This window comes from Squalius cephalus (assembly GCF_949319135.1).
Source record: "Squalius cephalus genome assembly, chromosome: 11".
NCBI lineage: Eukaryota > Metazoa > Chordata > Actinopteri > Cypriniformes > Leuciscidae > Squalius > Squalius cephalus.
In genome coordinates, this window is record NC_137132.1 from 13,583,977 (window position 1) to 13,607,180 (window position 23,204).

At 37.2% G+C, this 23,204-nt stretch overlaps 3 protein-coding genes across 4 annotated transcripts; 1 reads left to right on the forward strand and 2 right to left on the reverse strand.

The window, feature by feature from the left end:
* Positions 1–2,304: 2,304 nt before the first annotated feature.
* Positions 2,305–11,295, forward strand: dixdc1a (DIX domain containing 1a). Its single transcript, XM_079884972.1, has 15 exons — positions 2,305–2,920; positions 5,309–5,418; positions 5,500–5,654; positions 6,700–6,786; positions 6,870–6,923; positions 7,034–7,084; positions 7,300–7,404; positions 7,530–7,583; positions 7,804–7,893; positions 8,459–8,530; positions 8,630–8,791; positions 9,729–9,795; positions 10,109–10,217; positions 10,292–10,400; positions 10,501–11,295. Exons 1-15 carry the CDS (start codon positions 2,898–2,900, stop codon positions 10,582–10,584), a joined length of 1,332 nt encoding a protein of 443 aa, XP_079741098.1. The 5' UTR covers positions 2,305–2,897; the 3' UTR covers positions 10,585–11,295.
* A 358-nt stretch (positions 11,296–11,653) lies between these two features.
* On the reverse strand, positions 11,654–14,538 carry pih1d2 (PIH1 domain containing 2). Of its 2 annotated transcripts, XM_079885253.1 has the most exons (6): positions 14,479–14,538; positions 14,171–14,328; positions 13,677–13,800; positions 13,207–13,449; positions 12,213–12,487; positions 11,654–12,001 (listed from the first exon to the last, which is right to left on the reverse strand). In XM_079885253.1, the coding sequence occupies exons 2-6, from the start codon at positions 14,294–14,296 to the stop codon at positions 11,867–11,869; spliced, it is 903 nt and encodes a 300-aa protein (XP_079741379.1). In that variant the 5' UTR covers positions 14,297–14,328; positions 14,479–14,538; the 3' UTR covers positions 11,654–11,866. The 2 variants fall into 2 exon arrangements, with proteins under 2 accessions (XP_079741379.1, XP_079741378.1); XM_079885252.1 differs by lacking the exon at positions 14,479–14,538 and having other exon boundaries at positions 14,171–14,400.
* A 577-nt stretch (positions 14,539–15,115) lies between these two features.
* On the reverse strand, positions 15,116–23,096 carry tmprss5 (transmembrane serine protease 5; the record flags this gene model as incomplete). Its single annotated transcript, XM_079886274.1, is given in 16 exon segments — positions 15,116–15,216; positions 15,305–15,457; positions 15,555–15,697; positions 15,870–15,968; positions 16,066–16,250; positions 17,744–17,906; positions 17,999–18,042; positions 18,128–18,241; positions 18,992–19,127; positions 20,499–20,612; positions 21,228–21,326; positions 21,477–21,606; positions 22,656–22,676; positions 22,678–22,743; positions 22,746–22,899; positions 23,041–23,096. Coding segments are annotated over 16 exon segments (1,686 nt in total). The 3' UTR covers positions 15,116–15,207.
* Positions 23,097–23,204: the final 108 nt, after the last annotated feature.

Below are 23,204 nucleotides of genomic sequence, written 5' to 3' on the forward strand. Positions count from 1 at the left end.
ATTCAGTCTCAAACACTGGGGTCTGAATAGTGTTAATGCTGCTCTGCTCACAAGCCTGGAAAAATATTTGCCTGGCTAAGTTAGAATGGTTCTGAGTGAAGCCTCCATGTCAGCTGGCCACATCCCAGTAAGCTCTTGTGCCAGGAAAGGGTTTGTGGATTGTGACGCCAGATACTATCTGCTCCCTCCTGGCTGCTATCAGAGGAGAACTCAGGCAGAAAGATAATATTATGCCCTAAAATGACGGGACTGGACGAATCAGCAAGATTGGTGATCTGCTGTAAATCAGACGTGATAAATGAGCTGCTGTCCCATCTGAGAGAGTTGGACAGGTGTTGTGGAATGGGGCTGGAAACATAATGTCAGATGTGGTGCTCCATGCATGTGAAGTCAAGCCTGTGGAGGTATCATCTACCAAGTGTGATTCAAATATATAGGCTACACCGTACACATAGTTGCATTCATGTGCTGGTTTGGGACCAGTTACACCAGCTCGGTTTTGCTTGAGAAGAGCATGACTATGTTGTATGTCTTGGAACTGCTATGGTGTATGGAACTGCTCCCTCTGGAGCGGGCTCTGGAATTTCATTTAATGGAACAGACTTTGGGATTTCTTTCACTGGAACGGACTCAGAAATGTCAATGTTGGTCCACCATTAGACTAGCACTATGTCACACCTGCTGACTGGTTGATCCAGAATGATGAGGCTTGAAGAGCAGTTAAGTAGGACTAGTATTTTAATAGAAACCAAAAAAAAAAAAAACAGGGATAATCCAGTAAACAAATGAGGCTAACATCCAGGTAATGCTAACACAAGACAAAGACCAGCAGCTAACAGGTGAGACTCTAATCAATTAGACAATGAAACTATGGCTGAATCCGAAATCGCCCCCTAAACCATCTATCGCTATTCCCTTGTAGCCTACGTTAGTCCACTATACAGTTCACTCAAAGGAGTGAATGAAAACGAGTGAGCGAATTCGTACAGCTGTTGAGCGTACATCGGTACATCGTAACAAAACAAATGGCTGTCCCCTCAAATGATCAACGCCACAACACTGCATGTTCAACTTGGTTTTATATTATATTTACATGTATCATATTCATGTACACCTTTATCTGAATGTATTGGCAAGATGGAGGAAATTCAAATGTAAATAGTCAGACAATGAACAAAATGGTGTACTTGTATATTTTGACTCACAATTGCAGTTTGACTTTGGCTTAACTTCTTTGAATTATAAGTAGCTTGTAGCTTTACTAAGCTTCATTTAGATACATTGTAGCTTTCCCAACGCTGTCCTTGACTGTCTGAGTAATCTCTTCCAGTAATACTGAGGTTTTTCTAATTCCATTCCAAATCCACTGCCAATATCACCCTGCTCTGCACAAATTGGGAATGTAGCCATTATGGGATATGGGTTGTTCATGCATAACATATCCATGGACCATTATTTTTGTTTAAGTAATGTATAATGTAAAAATAAAACAAAGATAATTGGAAAATTATTATGTTTTAAATACCATTTCAGTTTTTCACTTTAAAATTGGATGTTAAATTCAGTGTGTTAATTGCTGTTTCTTTGTAATTATTTGCGAATTTCTGAGTGAACATTGCTTCAAAGTAAATGCACCAATTTCTTTGTCAGTGTTCCCGAATATCATTGACAGCTCTATTAACACATTCTCCACTGATCACTAATAAAAATGTAACACAAATAAAAAACAAACCAAAACAGCTAACTAGTGTCATAACATATTGTCAATAAAATTCCACAAAAAAAGAAAGAAGGCTGATCTGCGGTATACGTTTTTGCAAAAATATGGCCATTCCCTTTCAGAATGTCAGAAAAATAAAATAGGTTTATTATTTATAAAAGTCTGGCTTGATTTCAATGATTTCATCAATGGAGACAGAGTTGTTGAACAGTATGCTTTTCTCTGATTTTAAGCTGACGTGGTCTTACTCAAAGTCCTCTTTCTCCCTCGCTCTCCCTCTCTCTCACGCATGCACACACACAAATTCGCTCTCTCATTTCGACATAATACGACAATATAAGATTGTGTGTAATTCACACAGTGAAATCAAACACTTATCAGAACCTACATGCTTTTAGTTTAACGGAGCTGGTTATTTAAAGCGTGTCATCCTCACACAGACACAACCATTTTTTCATCCTGTCCACACCCACCAACCCCCCTCCATTCTGGAGCCCACCGCTGAAAGGGAGGGGTGAAGATGGAGGAGGGGAGGGTAAACAGAGCCGGGCTGAACCATGTCTGACTCCTAAAAAAGGAACAAGGGAGGGGGAAGACAAGGAGCGAAGAGAAACAGAAAGGCAGAGGAAAAATCCCTCAGAACTGCCTCGAGAGAGGCACAAAAACAGGGAGAATGAGAAACAGGAGTCGTACAAGTCGCAGAAGACAACGTGGACATTCAAGAAGGGGGACTGCAGCCCATTCAAAAGCCTTTTTCTCCACTGTTATGGCTCAGAACTGATAAACAGGATTACCTCATGCTTATCATAGAAACACATGCTGCCTCTGATTGGGATTTTCAATGCTGAATCTATGGGAATAGCCAAAAGGTCATTTAACCTGGGTTTACAGCACGAGTGTTAAGGATGTCCAAAGGAAGACCTGCCAGACAAGCAGGTAGGTAGGGTACGCACGGACCGGGACATTTGCATGGTCTGGGATCTGTTCTTTATCATCATCTCCAACAGACTAGACTGGTAGCTACGTGGATACTGGGATTTGTGTGGTGCGGTTTCTGATGTGCACACCCTTTGGACCGGCGCTGTGCCGTCTGCTATGTTGATGACACACTGATGCTTCCTCGAACCCCAGGGGATGGGCTGGATCAGAATGGGAGGTTAGAAGGGCAAATAGCATCATGGGAGCCAAACAAATGAAATGGTATGAATGAAATTCTACAGCTCCCTCTATAATTATTTCCTTCCTGTTTCCATCTTCCATTCCATTTCGGATATCCCAGGATATAAGAGCCATACTGCTTATTGTCTAAGTTGGACAGCAATACTGTGATATTGTGTACTGTATATGCTGAGGTTTAATAATGAGTGAAAGTGGCTGGCACATCACTGTTTTCTCACTCTGAATGTATGTCAATTGTGAACATAAGAGATTGATGTGTGGGTGTTGCCTGCTATTGTGAAATCACCTAGCAACCGGGAATCACGGGCTTCAATATTGTGAGTGCCATCTGTGTGCTTGGTAAATGCTCAGGTAAATGAATCCACTATTTGGTCCATAAATGTGTTGACAGTTATGGGATTTTGATACACAATAAAGAGGTCATAAAAGTGGAGCAAATGACTAGGGAGAATATTTGTCCTCGCATGCAAATGTTTCATTATGTTAGACTCATAAATCTGTTATGCAACAGGCTACTTGGTCTGTCTGGACCAGCCTTGAAAAGACAGAATATGGAATGTGTGATTTATTGTATAGTAGCAGTTATTTAAGCAATATCACACAAGCAAGTTCATATCAGCATGGCTAAGACGCTATTCATACAGAATGCGTTTTTGATTTGAAAAAAACGCACGGTCTGGAGTTGAGCGCCGTGTTATTAGAACAGCGTGTTGTGTGAAAAATGCAAAAGACATAAGATGTGAGCACAACAGTTAAACACGTCAGTCTGGTGCATGTTAACATAGAAAAACTATTAAAAAGCAACTCAGTGGAACAGAAAAACAACCCTTAAGTGCTGACACATTTAACTTTGTTCATACAATTTTCAATAGCTAAATCCAGTCATTTCAATAGGAAACCACCCGATCAGGAACTTCGAGTGGTGAGTAATTCTGGTTACACTTTATTTTAAGATGACGTAGTTACATTGTACATTACAATGATGACATTAATGACATGTACTTACTAGAGTTACGGTTAGGGTTTGGTTTAGGCGGGTTAGTTACTTATAATTATGCTTAATTTACTGTTATTACTATGGTAAGGACATGTAGTAACCTGTAACTACGTCACTTTAAAATAGTGTTACCAATTCTTTGTAAGCTAATGTAACCGCACCTAAACACTACTGCTAATCAAGCGCTGATATCGAGAATCGGACTAACAGCACATGATATTGCTTTTATGTCAGTTCAATAAATATAACTTACATTTTAAATACAGTATTGCCTATTGATTTGTCTATGTTTGCACCGCCAATGAAAATAGTTCCAAATGAAGTAACAATGTCTCGTAGCAAAACACACAATACTGGCCTTACTGAAAAAATCGGTAAATGAAGAGGTTGAGTGAATGATTCAATGATACACTCATAAAGATATTCGGCAGTTTAGTTCCTAAACGAAACAGTGTTTTAAACGAATCAGTTGAGTAAATGATTCAATGACTCACCCGTAAAGATATTTAGCCGTTTTGTTCCTTAATGAATCAATGTTTTGAATGATTCAGTTGAGTGAATAATATAATATTTTTCTCCACAAAGGCAGTAGCTTGTCACTTCCCTACTGGCGTATAATCACTTTTTTTTTTTACCCCTACAGCTTGGAAGGAAATAGATATAAAATTGGTTATGAAACATGTCCATTAAATAGCGTCTGTTGCAAATAAACAAAACAACCCTATTGTTCATAATGCATTAGAGTAAATAATGTACAGTGAAATATAAATGGTCTTAGATGAGCCGATCAGATTATGTTTTGTATCTGGAGTGGCATGTTCCTCTTTGTAAATATAATCAACATTCAGTAATATGACACCTCTCAGAGAAGCATTCTGCTGTAATTTCATGCATGTGTACACAACGCTTTATGTAATCATTCTCAAAAGCTTAATCAAGATGTAATCCTGACTAATAGTCCTTATCAAAATGATGATGCTAATCAACTGGGAGAGCTGCTTTGTCTTTTATTCAGTGCGACAGACTTCATTCTGTCTTTATTTCTTTGTTAGAGAGATCTCAATTTCGATATCATATTCCCGTGCCAGAGGAACAGCTATAGGGGTGTTTGAAATAGAGTCTCTCATTTCATCTTTACTAAAAACGGATGAATGACTTAGGAATGCTCGGGAACTTTGTATTAGTGTGGTTTGAAACGGAAAACCTGGGTTAGAAAGATAACGTCTATTGTAACAGGAATTTCCCTAGATTTTTAGCTCAGTTATGTAATTAAAGTGAACACATTAGACCTTATGTACACAAAAGGCTTTCATTGTCATCAAATTACTCCAGCTGGTTACATATGACTGAAAATTAGGACCATACAAATACATGGTTATCTTGCTCACTGATTCTTTGCAACATCTCCCCAGCCTCAGTTCATCCAGTCCAGCACACACACCTAAGGAGGAGTATATTATTGCCAAATCTGAAGATTCGGGAGAGCTATTGGGGAACCATACGGAGCAACCACAAAGCCTAGGTAGGATGTATCCCCTGCTTGGTCCTACACAACATATTTTTCTATACTTTTCTTATATTTTGTTGTTTGTTTCTTTTGAAGATGATGTAGTGAAATCCTCAGCCACCGAGCCGTCTCCTGGCCCAGAGCATGCTGGGAAAGAGGAAAGCAGCACATGGGAGGAACAGCTATGTGCCCAACAGGAACAGCTGGAGAAGGAGATGCAGGAGACCAGGAAAATGGTGTCAAGGCTTCAGGCGAGTTATTATTCATACACATTTATAAATGGTTGTTTCTTCAACATCTTTTATGTCAAATTTTGCAAAAAGATAATAATACCTTTCAAAAGTAAGTATTTAATCAATTTATTCAGCAAGGATGCATTCAAATTGATAAATAGAATGATTTCCGAAGGATCATGTGACTGAAGACTATGTAACGATGCTGAAAATTCACCTTTGCCATCACAGGAATAAAAAAAAAAAAAGCAGTTTCTTAAATTGTCATAACACTACAATATTACTGTATTTTTTAAAAATAAATGCAGGTAAGCAAAAGTGACTTTTTTCAAAAATCTTACAGACCCCAAACTTTTGATTGGTGTATATCATGTGAAAATATTAGGATGCTTGTGAATTTAGGATACATAAAATGCCATAGCTTTAGCAAGACAAAGTCAGCCATTTTTTTGCAAAATATTTAAAAACTGTATTTCCACCAATATCATTTGAGATGTGGTGGAAAGGATCATGACATCTTTCACAAATAAAAAATATATAATATGAAAAAATGATTAAAAATGATTAAAAATGACAGAATGCTACAGTTAATTAGTGAGTCCACAGGGTCAACATTTTGGAAACACCCATGTGTAATACCTTCACTACTACATTTTAAGCAAAGAATTAGTGCTTGTAAAAGTAAAGCAGTTCGTTCAGTCGGATTAAGATTATTACTTTGTACAGATTGGCAGACTTTCCTAATCCATCATGATTAATGTCACTCTTCTAAACAGAACCAATGACCAAGCATTTCAAGCTCATCAATCCAGCATTTCAAAGCCTCTTTTTATTTGCCGGGTATCAGCATTACTGTAGAAGGCATCTTTAATTCTCTAATGCAAGAGTTATACGAGAGAAATACAGCTTTAATTGAGAAGCTGCTAGTCTTATCAATAAACAGCATCCAAGGTTGATCACGTGATGACTGTTGTTAGGAACACTGTTGGTGAAATAGCATGACTAGTTTTACTCACATTACCTCAGTGCTTTAGAAACCTCATGCTCACATGTCTTCATTCAGGCCTTACTGCTGCATGGGTCACTACCTGAGGACGAGCAGACATCTACTCTGAGCTTTGGAGAAAGTACCAGCTCAGAGCAGCAGCTGGTAACACTTAATTATGCTTTTGTGCATGTCTCATATACAGTCTATTATGGTAATGACATATCCTTTTTATTCTGCCATTGAAGATTTTAATCCGCAGTCGCCTGGACCAGAGTATGGAGGAGTCTTTAGATCTGAAGGTAACTTAAATTGCTGAAAAGAAACACTGGCTGATGTGCAGTATACTGTATATATAAGCTGAATATACTACAATTTGTATATTGAATGAGGGTTTTAATGTGTTTTTCAGAGAGAACTTTTAAGATACAAGCAGGAGGCACGTAATCTGCAGGCTATTAAGGTGAGACCAGGTGAAATTAAGTGTAGAACGTGTACAGTTAATATAAAATACAATATATAATAACAAATTGTGTGTTAATTTCTAATATTATAAATTGCAGAAGTATGAATAATTATTCAATTCTTTAATTTTAACATTATCTTTTGCACTGTACAATAGATTTGTTGCCATTTGGTATAATTAGGGGTTGCTTCTGTGTCCATCTGTTTACCCAGGATGCCTTGCAGCAGAGAATGTCTGTGCAGGAGGACTCAGTTCTGCAGCTCAAACAGGAGCTCCTCAGATCCAGCATGACCAGAGAGGAACTGGAGGGACATAATGTGAGTCTGACAACAACACTAATAAAAAAAAATAAATAAATAATAATTGTAATTGCATTATGTTCTTCCTTGTATCAGATATATAAAGGTTTATTTGCAAACTTTTGCTTTATTTTGTTCTTTAGGTGGAACTGGAAAGAAAGTTGAGCGAACGGAACAGATTGCTGAGTGAATACAAAGTAGGCAAATTCATCCTACCAATATACTTGAATCCTTTCTAGTGTTCTTTAATCATCTTTAGTGTTTTAATTAATTGTATAGGGCTGTGTTGGTTCTTCTTTTGGAGGGGGAGGGGGAGGGGGAGGGGGGGGGGGTGGTGTAGACGCTCCTGTCGTCATTGAACGGTCTGGATAGTAAATCCATAAAAATCCCATTTGTCACATGCACTTATCTTTGTAGAAAGAAATTGGGCAGAAAGACAGACTTCTTCAGCAGCAGCAAGCAAAACTGGACGATGCCCTGCACAGGATCAGTGAAAGCTATCATAGGGTAACTAAAACTACCATGGCAAAATGGACCCATTTCTGCAGTAATTGTATGTCCTATTAAAGGGATAGTTGTTTTGAACACAAAATAAGATATTTAGAAGAATGTTGGTAACCAGACAGTTGAGGTAGCCATTGACTTCTATAGTATTTTTTTACCTACTATATGGAAGTCAATGGCTACCGTCAGCTGTCGGGTTACTGACATTCTTCTAAATATATTTTGTGTCCAACATAAGAAAGAAACTCATACAGGTTTGGAACAACTTCAGTGTGTGTACATGCTGACAAAATTTTCATTTTTGGGTGAACTATCCCTTTAACATTTATATTATGATATTGTTTAAACTCTCTGTAGCTCTCATTTATTACACTAGAGGGAGCCATAGCACACAATAATCTCAGACGGACATTTACTTCCAAATTGTTTTAGCTTTGTATCACACAGATATTCCCATAAGATGCAGATACAAATAGCATATAAATAAAAACAGCTTTAATATAAACTATAATATGACTTTTACGCAAATGTGTGATGCTCTCCATTAATACAAAATTGTTTGCTCCAGTTGTCAGGCTGTGAGAATAATGGCTACAGTCACATGATGGACACATCGTCCACTGTTTTCCAGCACAGATTGGTGAGTCATGTCATTCTTCACTTAAGAAAAGTATTCGCGTAATTTCTACTAAATGTGTGTATTTTGTGGTCTTTGGTTCTGGCTGAATGTGTGCATCAGGGGGACGAGCTACATCTGGTGCGAGATGCTCTGCGCAGCCTGAGGGACAGTTTCAGCGGTCATGACCCACAGCATCATATGCTGGACACGCTGGAGCAGGGGGTGGCCAGTCTGGTGGACCGCCTTCACACCACAGAATTCAAGAAAAGGCAGGAGAGAAAGGCAAGGTCAACCATTAACTGTATCCAATATTCTGGATAATAGGAAATGTGGGGAGAAGTAGGGCAGGGATTTGGTTCAATGTATCGGTTGTTGATTGGGTTTTGAGATGTAGGGTGAATTCATGTTAATTTGGGACACTTTTCCCTAGTCGTCTCAATGGCAAAAAGTGTCCCGATCAACCTGAATTCACCCCTAGATGCAGGGGCGGAGTTTAAGTAGACCAAATGATTGGAGAAGTCCTGCATACATCACCAGAGAGAAGTCTGCCGTTTTCTCCAAAAGGTCTAGTTAGTATTTATGTGAGAAACAAAGCTTTTGGATACTTTGAATCAACTGAACAGCAAAATGATTCGAAGTGCTTGAATTCCAGATGTTGATGGTAAGAATGGTGTAAATGCAACGAAAACTCAGCAATTGGTTTGTAAAAGGTGTTTTTATGCTGAGTTTTCTTGAGTTTAGCAAATCATCTGTCTGTATAATGTTATTTAGTTTATTTAATGGAGAGCTTGGCTAATTAGGCCAATAAGAGACTATTAACCACATCTCTTCCTTTTTATTAGCTATGACAAATGCGTCATTAAAAATGTCTACAAATTTATGAAGTTGATTCAATATCAGGTAAACCGTATAAACACTGGTTAATGGGTTCACAGAGATCACAGCCTAGCAGCGAACCATTGAAATTCTGAAACATTTACTTGAAATCCGTGACTTTGGCAGTTTAATACGGGTTTTGAAGCTTCACGAACCATGCGTTTCGAAAGTGCCCATATCTACCGGTTATGATGTTTTGATTTAACATTATGAGGTTAAAATATAACAAATGAAACATGCACAAATGAAAAGTTCACAGTAAGATCTATAACAGGCATTTAGAAAGTAGACAGTGAATTTTCATTTCATGCCGACTTTAAAACGATTTGTTGCACCACCACAGGGTTCAACCAGGTCTCCTGGACGAAAAGCCAATCACACGGACCGAGAATCATGGCCATCAAGCTCAAGTAGGTCACTTCAATGCTATTCAGCAAGAAATTCATGCAGGGTTGCCACTTTTTTGACCAATGAATGCATTTTTTATAAGCTTCCAAGTCATTTGTGATTGACGTAAAAATCATTCAAATTCCAACCTATTTATTTAGATCTATCTGTGAAACGATTCATTGAAAAGAACCAACTCAAAAGAACGGTCTGCTCACAAATTTAACATGCAAGTTTTAACCTATACAAGATCAATATCTAACAATTGAAATATTTTAGAGCAAAAGCGTAACTAGAAAAAAAGAATACAGGCTATACATGTTTTCTTTTTTCCAGAGATGGCTCATTCTCACAGTAGCCCTGTTCTTAGTGCGGCTGCCTCAACCAAAGTACTCTACTACACAGATCGCTCTCTCACGCCCTTCCTAGTCAACATCCCTAAGAGGTGACTGCAAGAGTGACATCATATCATCGTCATATAGTAGTCTCGTGATCTAAATATAAACTATTTTTTGGTAGGCTGGGGGAGGTCACGCTACAGGACTTCAAGGCAGCTGTGGATAGACATGGCTGTTTCCGATATCACTTCAAATCGCTGGATCCAGAGTTTGGAACGGTGAAGGAAGAGGTGAACATCACACCCCATGTTCTGAATTAGTGAATGCTCAGTGTCTTTCTCTAAATGTGTTTTGAGTATTTGAGAAGTAACACCGAATGCCGTCTTTCAGGTGTTTCAGGACGATGCTGTTATACCTGGCTGGGAAGGGAAAATCGTTGCATGGGTGGAAGAGGATCGTGGAGAGGGGAGATAGAACATGAGGGTTCCGATCCGTTCAGAATGTATGTTTGACCCCACATATACCTCATCATCCCAGCAACCCTGTGCTAACTGTGAATCTCACCTGTTCACTATGTCATTACATCAGGAAAGTGTTTGTAAAATAGAGTATATGCATTTTGAAGACTGAAAGAAAAATGAAATTGTAATATTATTAAAAAACAGTTTACAAGTAAATACTGATTTAAAGTGTATTAAAGTTATGGTACATTTTGTTTTCCAATAAACTAGTGTTTCAGCAATGCCATTGTGATAAGTTAGCAAGAAAAGATTATTTACTGAGTTTTTGTCTTGTGCAGTGACAAATATGTCGCGTTAGTTGCCAAACTGTGACAAGGACATCACACATTGTGTGCATGTATTGTCCTGCCAGAAAAATGCCATTTCAAGAGAACATATCATATTAACATATGCACACATTCTCTGTAATATATTTTTCACTTACAGTAATGTATGTCAACCTTTCTTGACTATCCTTCAAAAATAAAGGGTGGTAAAAGCAGGGACCACTTTGTTTGTAAAAAATTTGTAACATTTGAACATATTGAAGTATTCCCTTTGAAAATGATTGTACTTTTCCTATCAAGTTTGCATGTCTGTTCATAGTGTTTGTGTTGTAAATGCAAATGCAGTTGACACTTGTCCACCCTTTTATTAAAGACATTCTGTGCACTGGTGAAGGCTTATTGTATATGCAATTATCTAAAATCACGGCGATGCACAATATATCATTGGTTATCTGCCAATATTAGAGTTTTTTTTTTTTTTTCTCTTTCTTGGTATTGGGCATTTAATTGTTTATGCTCATTTTCCATACTTAAACATTTCAATTACATTTGCAGTCATGTAACATTCACTTAAAGTTAAATAATTGAATAACAGTTAAATGTAATCTTCAGCAAATCTCAAAATGAGCTTCCAATTTTCATACTATACTTTCTAATGTTGTGATGCCTAAATTCACTTTTTAAAAAAAATAAAATATATTTAAAAATATACTTATAAAACCACTCATTTTAGTGTTCTATTTATTTATTTAATCATCAAACAATCAGGTAACTGTAATAACAAAATAATTATTGTCTTTTAAGGTTCTTATACATTTAAGAATAGATGGTTCTGTCTGAATAGAATATGCCTCTTGAGATGGGCCTGAAATTGGGACAACAAATAATAATACAACAATATATTTCTCAGAAAATGATTCGGAAGGTGTTTATATCCTCGGTTTATTGATTAATAAGAGTGAAAAGTTTTCATAACACAGTCACTAAAACATTTAAAGTCTGTTTCTTCTTACTAAACGTTGCAATGCATGTCTCCTCTTTGACCAACTCAGGAAATGGAAGATGGAGATAATAAATGTCCTCAACTTCCAGGAGAATATCATCCTAAAGAATAAAAACCAACCCTTTATTGAGTCAACATCATGAATAAAAACCTATAAAAATATGTACAATATTAGGGCTGTAGAAAGGTTAAATCAGAACTATGGGAAATTTAATTTAGTCCCAACAGAATAACAGAAAAACTGATAATGAAACATTATATAAGATAAAAATAAACTTGACCCCACACAGCTGCCATACCGGGACTACTGACCTGAGAGATGCTGAGCTGGCACTGTGACACAGATCTCACTCCAGGAAGCTCAACACTCAGCTTCAGGCTCCTAGTTGAGCCGCTGCTGTCAGGACAGACTGTGAGATGATGCCGGGGTTGTTGTGGCTGAGACTGGTCTGATTCTGTGCTGGAGATCACCTCAATGAGACCTGATCGGGCTGGTTTTTCCTCCCGCTCCATGCTCAGTTGGATGGATGAATCCTCATTACTCTCAGCGATTCGCAGTGAGGAGATCTGCTGCAGGAGTGATGGGGCTATAAAAAAGCGGTAGAATCACTTAAAGGGTTAATTCACTTAAAAATGAAAATTCTGTTATTAATTACTCACCCTCATGTCATTTCAAACCCTTAAGACTCTAGTTCATCTTCTTAAGACAACATAAAAGTAATCCATGTGACCCGAGTGGTTTAACCTCAATTTTATGAAGCGACACAAGTGCTTTGTTTGCACAAAACACTTAATTTACCACTTTATTTACAAAATATTAATCTCCCACGCACATTCACGAGAGCATCTTTTGTGAATGGTTGTTGCGCATACAAGAACAGATGCTGTTGTATGAACTAATGTTTTAGTAAATAAACTGGTAAATTATGTTTTTCTGCACAAACAAAGCACTCGCATCGCTTCATAAAATTATAGGGTTAAACCACTTGGGTCACATGAATTACTTTTATGATGTCTTTTACTACCTTTCTGGGGCCCGAAAGTGGTAGATGCGTTCGCTGTCAATGGCGGGACAGAAAGCTCTCAGATTTCATTAAAAAGATCTTCATTTCTGTTCTGAAGAGAGTTTGGAATGACATGAGGGTGAGTAATCAGTGACAGAATTAACTCTTTAATATTGCAAAATCACATAATTTGCATTCCAGCATGTTCATAATGAGGTTCTATACAATTAGTTAGTTAACCTCTGTAGCTCTTAAAACCTGTAAGATGAAGCTCAAACATTTCTAAAGCATGTGCATTTAACCTGGTTCAGATTGTGGGTTATTGGATTCGGATGTATGTGGTGACATGAGACGCTGCTTCATATCCTGAATGCTGCCTTTGATTTTGTCTTTGGTGAGTTTGTAGCGTTGGGACAGACTCAGATTGTGCTGTTGTTGGATGAAGTTCACAGCAAGCAGATGGAGCTGCTCTTTCTCATGTTTCTCTTTCTCTGTCGTTTCCAGAATCTCAGGGTTGAAGGCCACATCAACAACACTGTATCGCTCTGCAAAACACAAAGGAAATCAGACTCTCTCAAGATAAAAAGGTGTTTAAGAATCCAGTCTAAGGAGATAGGAAGTTAATCAAGGACAAAATAAAGTAGGTTAACAAGCAAGTTACTTGGAATACAAGACTACGAACCGATGCAAAACGGAACAAATGCCACCTAAAAGTGAGTCTTTTGGTTAAAGAAAATCTTTTGAAAGCAGCAATGAGATGGAGTTTTTGTACCTTTCTCCTCTGTTACTTTCTCCATTTGTCCTCCAAACACAGGAACAGGATCACTGTAAGAAGTGGACGCTGGTATGCGTTTCCAACCGCAAATGTTAATGTACAATACATCCTCCTTTGGTCCCTGAAAAGTAATCAGACATAAATTCTTTCTCATTTCACTTCATAATTTAATGATTATTTGTAAAGTTACATGCCATCCATTTTTAACTTTTACAGTGGCACCATGATTCAATAAAGGTATCAGATGCAAATGCCATACTAAATTATTATCACATTCATAGCGTTTGATGAAATTAAATAAAGTTACAACTTCTTTATTGACAGTAACGTCCAAAAACATGGTAATACCATGTATGCATGTTTACACCATCAATCAAATCAAATGATAAGGCCTCTAAACTGCTCTCATATAACTGCAGTGGTATATTTGTTTGACAAGATCTATAAAATCAGACAAAGCAGAGTTTCGTTAAAGGTTAATGGTGGTTTACCAGTACATAAGTGCGGATGCAGGCGTGCGGCTCCGGCGGGGAGTGAAACTGCTCTCCCTCCCGTAAGTGGCGTTCGATGAAGGTCCTGTAGGCCTCCGGATCATTCTGAGACATGTCATCTAACATCGACCAAAACTGATTCACCTGCTGCAGAGCTCCTTTATTATCATAGCCAGGAATTGCCATACTTAAAATGTATCAAAGCTCTACTGTAACAACTAAAAGAAAAGTTAATATGACTAATAGCCAACGAAAACTGTTTGGAACAAAACGGACGTTTCGCAGATAATATATTTAGAAACAAATACTTGGAAAAACGATAATATTTTGAAGAAGAGCTAGCAAATTATCAGTCCCGGACAGTTTTTTTTTTTTTTCTTCACCTTGTTGGAACTCAAATGTTACCATAGAAACTAATCTAACAGATACACTGTTCTTCCGATAGATGGCGTTGTTTAGTCAAAATAACTGTTTCCATTCAGGGGCGCAGGGGACACCAGTAAGCCGAATCCCCAACTGAAGCTCCTTTAAATAGCCTAGGGTTTTGTCTTATTAAAGATGTTTGTACTCTAAATTGTTTTTTTTACAAAAATATTATTAAGTTACCACAAGAAACTGTGATTGGACGAGGCTTAACAGTTACAGTTGACGTTCTCTCTTTTCTTGATGAAATCAATAGACCTTATTCACAGCAGCGCCATCTTTGAACTAAGCGAGGCTGTGAGGGATACACATACATCTCTTCAGTGGGTTGTATTGTTCTGCAGACGAAACACTGCAACAAATATATTTCCGAGAAATCGGAGGACAAACTCGGTGGACAAAAGTTCTCTGTTGTAAATATCAAACGTTTATTTTAAAACCACAATTTTCTTAATAAGGCTAACACAACATTAAACATGTAATGTACAAACATCTAAATGTAATCTTTACCTTGTTGTGTAAATGTTGAGGCTTTACATAATAAAAATATAATAAATAAAATAAAAAGGCCACAGGATATTCTTCTCTTCTCTTCTCCTATCAAACATCAGTCTTTAGTAGCTCTAGGACAGGAATCAGGATGCAAGAGCACAAAAGAAAGTTAATGGCAGAGTTTGTATTTCAAGTGTCATTGTCTCTTCATTTACTTACCTCTATAATCTCATATATCCACCCTAAAAACTCAGCCACTTTGGTATAAACCCCTGGATGGTTTGGCTCAGCACAGCCTGTTCCCCAGCTAACAACACCAACCAGCCTCCAAACATTTTCATCCTGGCAAACCAGAGGGCCTCCACTGTCCCCCTAAGAAAATGAAGATCCATAATAATTTCAATATCATATATTTGTGAAAAACATTCTACACATGGCATGTATTTTGAGTAACATACATGGAGCTCACCTGACATGCATCCACTTTTCCCTCTGTATACCCTGCACAAAGCATTCGAGGAGTGATCTCTCCATTGTACATGCAAGAGCTATTGCATTTCTTTGTACTTATTAAAGGTACAGGTGCCTCTTTGAGAACCTCTGGTATATGAACTTCAAAAAAGAATGGACATAATTTACATTTACAAACAGTACAATGTCTTATGACAGCTTTTAAATCCTAAATCATAAAATTAACTTAAATAGGAAGTATTTATGTCAGGATTATGGACTTGTTTTGGCCGCTAGAGGCCCTCATTGAGTTTCATTTGAAGAATAACAGTACCGTCATCTGGCTGTGTATATCCCCAACCAGAGATCCAGCACTGGGTCCCACCTGGGAGATCATGGTCATACTGCGGTAGACACACAGGTCTGATGGTGTCTAAATGTGTAAAGAAAAAAATAGCAGATATGCATAATGAGATGCATGACATACAGTAGACATACACTATACATGAGATTAATAAAGTATCGGTCACCTGAGAAGTTCAAAGGAGTTCTTAATTTAACCAAAGCGATATCATTGTCATGTGTCCTGTGGTTGTAATTCTTGTTGTAGATGATCCTCTCCACAGCAAAGCCTTGGTATTCAGCCAGTTTAGCTGAATTACTGGTTATAATACCAGCATAAACCACCCAACTGGACACTTGAGGTAGCCTGTAGCTTCAATAAGCAAATCAGACCATAAACACACTTAAAGGGTTAGTTCACTCAAGAATGAAAATTCTGTCATCATTTACTCACCCTCATGTCGTTCCAAACCCGTAAAACTTTCATCCATATTCGCTACACAAATGAAGATCTTTTTAATGAAATCTGAGGGATTTCTGTCCCTCCATTGACAGCCTACGCAACTACCACTCTGACGCTTCAAAAAGTTCATAAAGAGATTGTAAAACTAATCCTTATGAATTGAGCAGTTTAGTCCAAATTATCTGAAGAGACATGATCGCTTTATGAACAGATTGAATTTACACTTTTATTCACATAAACATTGATCAGCGAACATAAACAGAATCTCAACCGAACCAGCTTGACAGGCAGAAACAAACCTCATTGGCTCTTGCTGAAGCTCAAGCGTGCTGCGTAACATGAGAATGAACCTCATTGGTTCTTGCACGTCAAGCGAACATGTTTGAGCTTCCGTTTACCACAACTGATGTGTGAGTTGCTGAATGTTTTTATGTGAATAAAAGCCTAAATTCAATCTGTTCATCATATAAAGTGATCGAATCTCTTTAGAAAATGTGGACTAAACCACTCAATTCATATAGATTATCTCTTTAAGAACTTTTTGAAACGTCAAAGAGGCAGTTGTGTAGCTGTCAATGGAGGGACAGAAATCTCTCAAATTTCATCAAAAAGATCTTCATTTGTGTTCCGAAGATGAATGAAAGTCTTATGGCTTTGGAACGACATGAGGGTGAGTAATTAATGACAGAATTTTCATTTTTGGGTGAACTATTTGCTCATAATAAATTCCTTTGCAGAGCCCTACATGTAACTGTTAAAACACTTTCCTGGCATTATGTATTATGTTGCAGTGCCTGTCATCTATTTAATCCTGTACCTTTTGTATTCACTGCACCACATTCCAACACTACTGTCAACAACTACATTGTTCCAGTGGGCGAGTCTCACAAAAAAACATGTCCTTTTGGGGTTTAAACATACTTAACCCAAATATTAAAACTTTTTTCATGTTTTTATTTTTATTTTTTATTTTTTTCTTTTGGTTTTGGGGTTCTTGTTTAGGTTTATGACAGGTTTTGTGAGATTCACCAAAACAATCATGAAATCAAAATTGATCATTTTATTATAGATTTATTATAAAATATTTATCCGTCCACATCATTATTAAAAAAAAAACAGTTCCCTTTAATCATCAATCAAAATAACTTATCGTCCCTCTTGCAGCAACATCTCTTCTCTGATGACGTTTACACTGGGGTGAGGGTGGAACAACCTGTCCCTCATTAGTGCAGCAATGGTAACCTAAACAATCCATTCCCAATGGACAAAATCAAGTCCCGTCCTAAATTCTTTTTTTGTTTTGTTCGAGAAGCCGTTTGACTTTGATATACCTCGTAATAGGGAAGAAAAGACTATTGAAACTTCCATTTCATGCCGATTTTAATGTAAATGTAGAATCTTACTTGTGGACACAATGAGCAGCTGTAACTATCCACTGGTGGGTGATGATGGATCCTCCACAGATGTGGCGGTTGCTGTAGTAGAGACTCACTTGCCAGGGCCATCTGCCCAGAGTGGCTTCCACTCCTCCAATAATCCTGGGTAACTTTGCTCTGGTCCCACACTCTATAATGAAACAAATTACGAGCAAACAGACTCAGACAGATAGCGTATGTGGATAGTATTATTTCAGACTTATGTATTAAGTTAAGACTCACCAAAACATTTTAATGCTATAACCTTTCCTGTATTACAGCTTCCTCTAGAGTAAAAAAAGAAAAATACTTATTAAATTTATGACAGTTGTTGTTCTGGAAACTCATCCATTAAAAGGATTTCTTGATCACCTGAAACGCCATAAACTCTCCAAATTGCTTTGGTGTTCTGAGGTGATTTGTACAAATCCATCCGTGTAGTTCGGCCCAATATCAGTCAGATTCACCCCTTTGTGCTTCGATAATCTGAAAGAAGAGGTTGTTTGACAAAACTCAGATTGCCACATTCCATCATCAACATCATTAACTAATTCTAATGTCATTCCAAATGTCTTGCTGTTCACTGTAGCCATCAGATCATGATTACGTTTATGCATATTTAAACAGTTGTATGCTCTACTACATTACAGAACTTTCATTGTGCTTTTTTATCCTTTTTGGAACACTTTTCACTTTCATTACAGATTCTACTAAATATTTCCTATTGGCTTAGATTAAGACAGGAGTAGGCCTTGGTTAAATTAGGATATTTATGTAACTTTTATAAAAATGCCTTAGAAAAAAAAAACATTACTGGTGTGCATATTGAGACAAAACAATGCAGCACTGATAAATGTCAGTGAAAAGATATTTCAGTGCAAGTTGACTGCTCAAACATGCATTTTAGTCTGAGGTTAGGCTTAAGCCTCGTCTGTGGAACCGGGCAATTGAGTTCCACAGAAGTAGTAAAGTCATACATCTCTGGAGTGACATAAAGGTGAGCAAATGATGACAGAATTTTCATTTGTAGGTGAACTATCTCTTTAATATTCTTTGAAATGCCTGTACTCGGCACATGTCATGCTTTGAATTAGAACGGACTTCAAAGTACATTTCAACACTGCTGTCACTGTATGAATGGTTGACCTACAGAAAACATCCACAGCTGGCACTCAAGTGAAAGGTGCTGAGAGCTGTAAGTGTGTGTGTGTGTGATTCAGCTGTCAGCACGCTCACCTTAGATAGCCCAGCTGTCGACATACGAGCGTTCCCAGAGAAGAGTTCCACCTCTCGTAACATACGGGCAGCCACGTCTGTAGCTTCTCCAGCTGGATCTCCAGAAGAGAGTTCTCCACACTAATCCTGTAAAACACTGAGCCCCATTCAGTCAAAATCACTCCTAAAACAACAAACTGTAGCGCTGCGGATGGGACTGCTGTCATGAGATATGATGTTTTAATTGAATTTGTTTAAAGGATATATTTCAAATAAAAAGGATTGTGTTGAAATTTTTGTATTTGGAAACCTCATTAAGGTACATCAGACTTGAACAGGTACATTTATATTAAATACAACAAAAACACCATAATTTATATTTATTTTCGATTCTTTTCTTCCCTCTCTCTAGCACTCCAGACACAAATAACCATCCACAGCAACACCAGCAGGGTTATTATAGTTAACTAAAACTAAACGTAAAACCATTAAAAAAGATGTGTGATGATGACTTAAAATAAAAGGAACATTAACTGAAATAAAATATGAAAAAACAAAAACGTTTTCTATTACGGCTAGTTGCTACAGCAACATTTTCCATTTACATTTGGAAAAGTAAATTATTAAAACATTACAAAAAATAATAAAAAATGACAAAAACTCACTAAATTGAACTGAAAACGAAAAATATAAAAATAAAAAAAAGAATGATTTTTATTTTTTAAACAAAAATCATTCAATCCACAGTGTTACACAGGCGACTGGAATGGGTGGATATTTTTTTCTAATCTGTTCATTTACATGAACTGTGATCAGAGGTGTAAAGTCCAGGGGTCAGAAAGTAAAAGTCCTGCCATATGTTTATTCCACCCATGAACTCAGACAGCTGATTTCACTAATTAGTTCAATCTCCTGGCTGAAAAACTGCTAATTAGCAAATCCAGGTGATTGGAACAAAATACTGAGGAGGACTTTTACTTTCTGAACCTGGACTTTACAACTCTGACTGTGATGAACATGAACTGTTATCACTTACACCAAAATTTTCACTAGAATAAATTGTACATTCCAACACTCACTACAGAGTGTTTAGGATAGAAGTTTCACTATGAATCACATTTTTGAAGGATTTCATATTAAGGAGAGGGTCAATTTAGGACTATCCATCGCTATTTATGGGAGTACCGTTTTAAGATAAACCAATTTACTAAAGCATCAGACTTTTCAGGGCTTTCATATAAAAGCATACTGTAAAAGTTACACTGAACCACTGAACTATCACTCTACAATGAACTCATAGTTATTAGCGTTGCTTCTTTCAGTTAGTTACAACACTAGTTGGATAGCCCACTTATTTTTCACTTCCTCTCCCTTTAGTGTGCTTCTCTTGTTTATGTGTTTGTTACAGCTTTCACAGGGCATTGTTTATGTCACTTTGTTTGTAATGCCAGTGAGTATGGATGAACGCCCACTGTGCTGTTTACCTGCTTTATCTCTGTTGTTGTCATAAAAAGCATGGGACAAATACCTTTCCTGGGGTCTGTCACAGAGATGTCCTCGGTTATGTTGCAGAAGGACGTGTCTTTGGTGTCTCCCAGGCTTGCAGGGCTCTGAGCTGAATTAGGCCTTAAGAGAAATTTCACTGGACAAAGACATTAAATGTTCACTGCAGAAATATTTCATTTACCCCTGGTTTCACAGACAAGGCTTAAGCCTAGTCCCAGACTAAAATGCATTATTGAGCTGTTTTAACTGACATGACATCACATGTAAGCTGAATAAATAAGCTTTCCATTGATGTATGGTTTGTTAGGATAGGACAATATTTGGCCGAGATACAACTATTGGAAAATCTGGAATCTGAGGGTACAAAAAAATCAAAACATTGAGCAAATCGCCTTTGAAGTTGTCCATTTATGTTCGTGATTGTGCTGCATTCACTCACAGAATAAATATTTTATATATTTACGGTAGGTAACTAACAAAATATCTTCATGGAACATGATCTTTACTTAATATCCTAATGATTTTTGGCATAAAAGAAAAATCGATAATTTTGACCATATGGCTACTGCCACAAATATACCTGTGCGACTTGTGACTGGTTTTGTGATCCAGGGTCATATTCATTAAACTATGTCAGTGCCATTGTTTTGGAACTAAGGCCTAATCCTGGCTAAATCTAAACCCTGTCTGTGAAACCAAGCCTTGATTGCACAACATTTGAACAATGCTTTTAAATAATTTAACTTCTTACCTATAAACCAAACTCCAATGACAACACCTCCCAGCAGACACAGTACACACAGAGCTGCAAACACTTTCACCAGTTTATGGGCCGACACTTTGCCAGACACTGAATGAAATAATAGCCATAAATGCTCATATGATGTCCAAAAGCAAATGACAATACTGAAAACCATGCAGTTATATGATTTTATGAAGAGCATTTTTTTTTTTTTAATAAATAAAGTAACAGATGCCTGTGTGTTAGTAACAGACTTGCCTGGATGGAGAAACCAGGTGGGATTATTCTGTCCCGTCTCAATCCTGTCCACCTGCAGATGTTCTGTATGGAAAGACTGACTGACCACCACAGGGTTCTCAATCACTGCCACAGCATCTCTACTGAGACTCTGTAAGATATGATCAATCGCAGTGTCAATATACATACATACATACAGTACATACATACAGTTATATGTATAAGGCAGCCAATAAAAGAGATCTGGTGTCACATTGACTTGTGTTCAGAATAAAACCTCTGTTTGTACTGCTTTTCTAAATGCAAATTAAATCCTGATGACATACTTTGTCAAAATCTGTACAGTACTACAGCAACAACAACAAAAAAAAACTACTCAAAGCTAAAGTCCCATTTCTCATAATGTAATGCAACATTTCATCCATCCCAGCTTTTGGAAAAATCATGGACATTTTTGTCTAATTGTATGTCTTCTGAAAATAGATTTCAATAGATTTCTTTATGAATATACTGTGTACTTTATATTTCAGAACCGTTTAAAGAATAAACTATCGAGGAGCACAAGACATTACATGCAAATGTTTTGTTCTGATTTAGTGCGCTGATTTTGTGATCTTATAATTAGAAGTGTTAGAAATACATTAGAAGAAGGATGGTAAGTGTTAGATGAGCATGTCAAATCGATAATTTTCCTTTAAGTCATCCCATGTTACTGAAAAAGATAGGAACAGTAGAAATGCATTGATAACATTATGAAGTTTGTAGTGTTTTTTCAGCTGATAGGCCTACAGTATTAATGAAACAACAACAAACACAATTTGTTTTTCTAGGTAGCAATATTGTAAATATAATCAGTAATGTTATTTGACACTATCCAACATCACTAAATTAAATTAACTTAATTCACTAAAATAATATAGCTAGTTATTTTAAGTAAACAGCAAACAAATTAATGTATATATTTACATAATTATAAAAAATGAAATTCTATAAATTACAATACATTATTTTCTTCATAAAATGGCACCGTTTTCATAAAGCATAAAAAAAAAAAAACTTTTTAGAAAGACTTTCACTTTTAATATTGCACAAAAATCAAACAGATACTACACAATCTCATACTGACGCACCAAATAAACATCATCTTTCCAAATAATAGAATAAACATATGCCTGTGAATTTCAGTACACTGGGACTCACCATGTTTTGGTTGTTTGGATCCAGGGGTTTCCTGGCGGCAGCTGCTCGGACTCTCTCTCATCCACTCACCTCCATCACAGCAGAGATGCTACACACACCAGCAGCTGTCTGACCATTGAGCAGAATGCAACTCTGGATTTTCACTTCACAAAGAGACAATGAGGTCAGCAGCGGAGTAAATAATGAACCCGTTGTTTTACCAAGGGGGTCATGGGGCCTATGACTGCCTGAACCAGCCAAACATCTCCAAAGATATCCCCCCGTCACTGATAGGATACAGGCTGCTTAGCACCTCCCAGACCTGTGCCAGTGGAGTGTGTACGGTGTCACAGACCTGATACTTCTGGGGAAAGGGTTGTAATTACAATATGTTGAAAAGTCTCACTGTAGCAAATTTGGTGTCTCTGATTTGGAGGTCTCAGTTATCTCAGTTATCAACATTAGGTTAACAGTTTGAATGGAAAACATTACTGCCGTTATTTTGTTTAACACTTCGGTTGTGGAAGAATGCATTTATATCTTTCCCAATATGTTCAATAAACTTCTTTA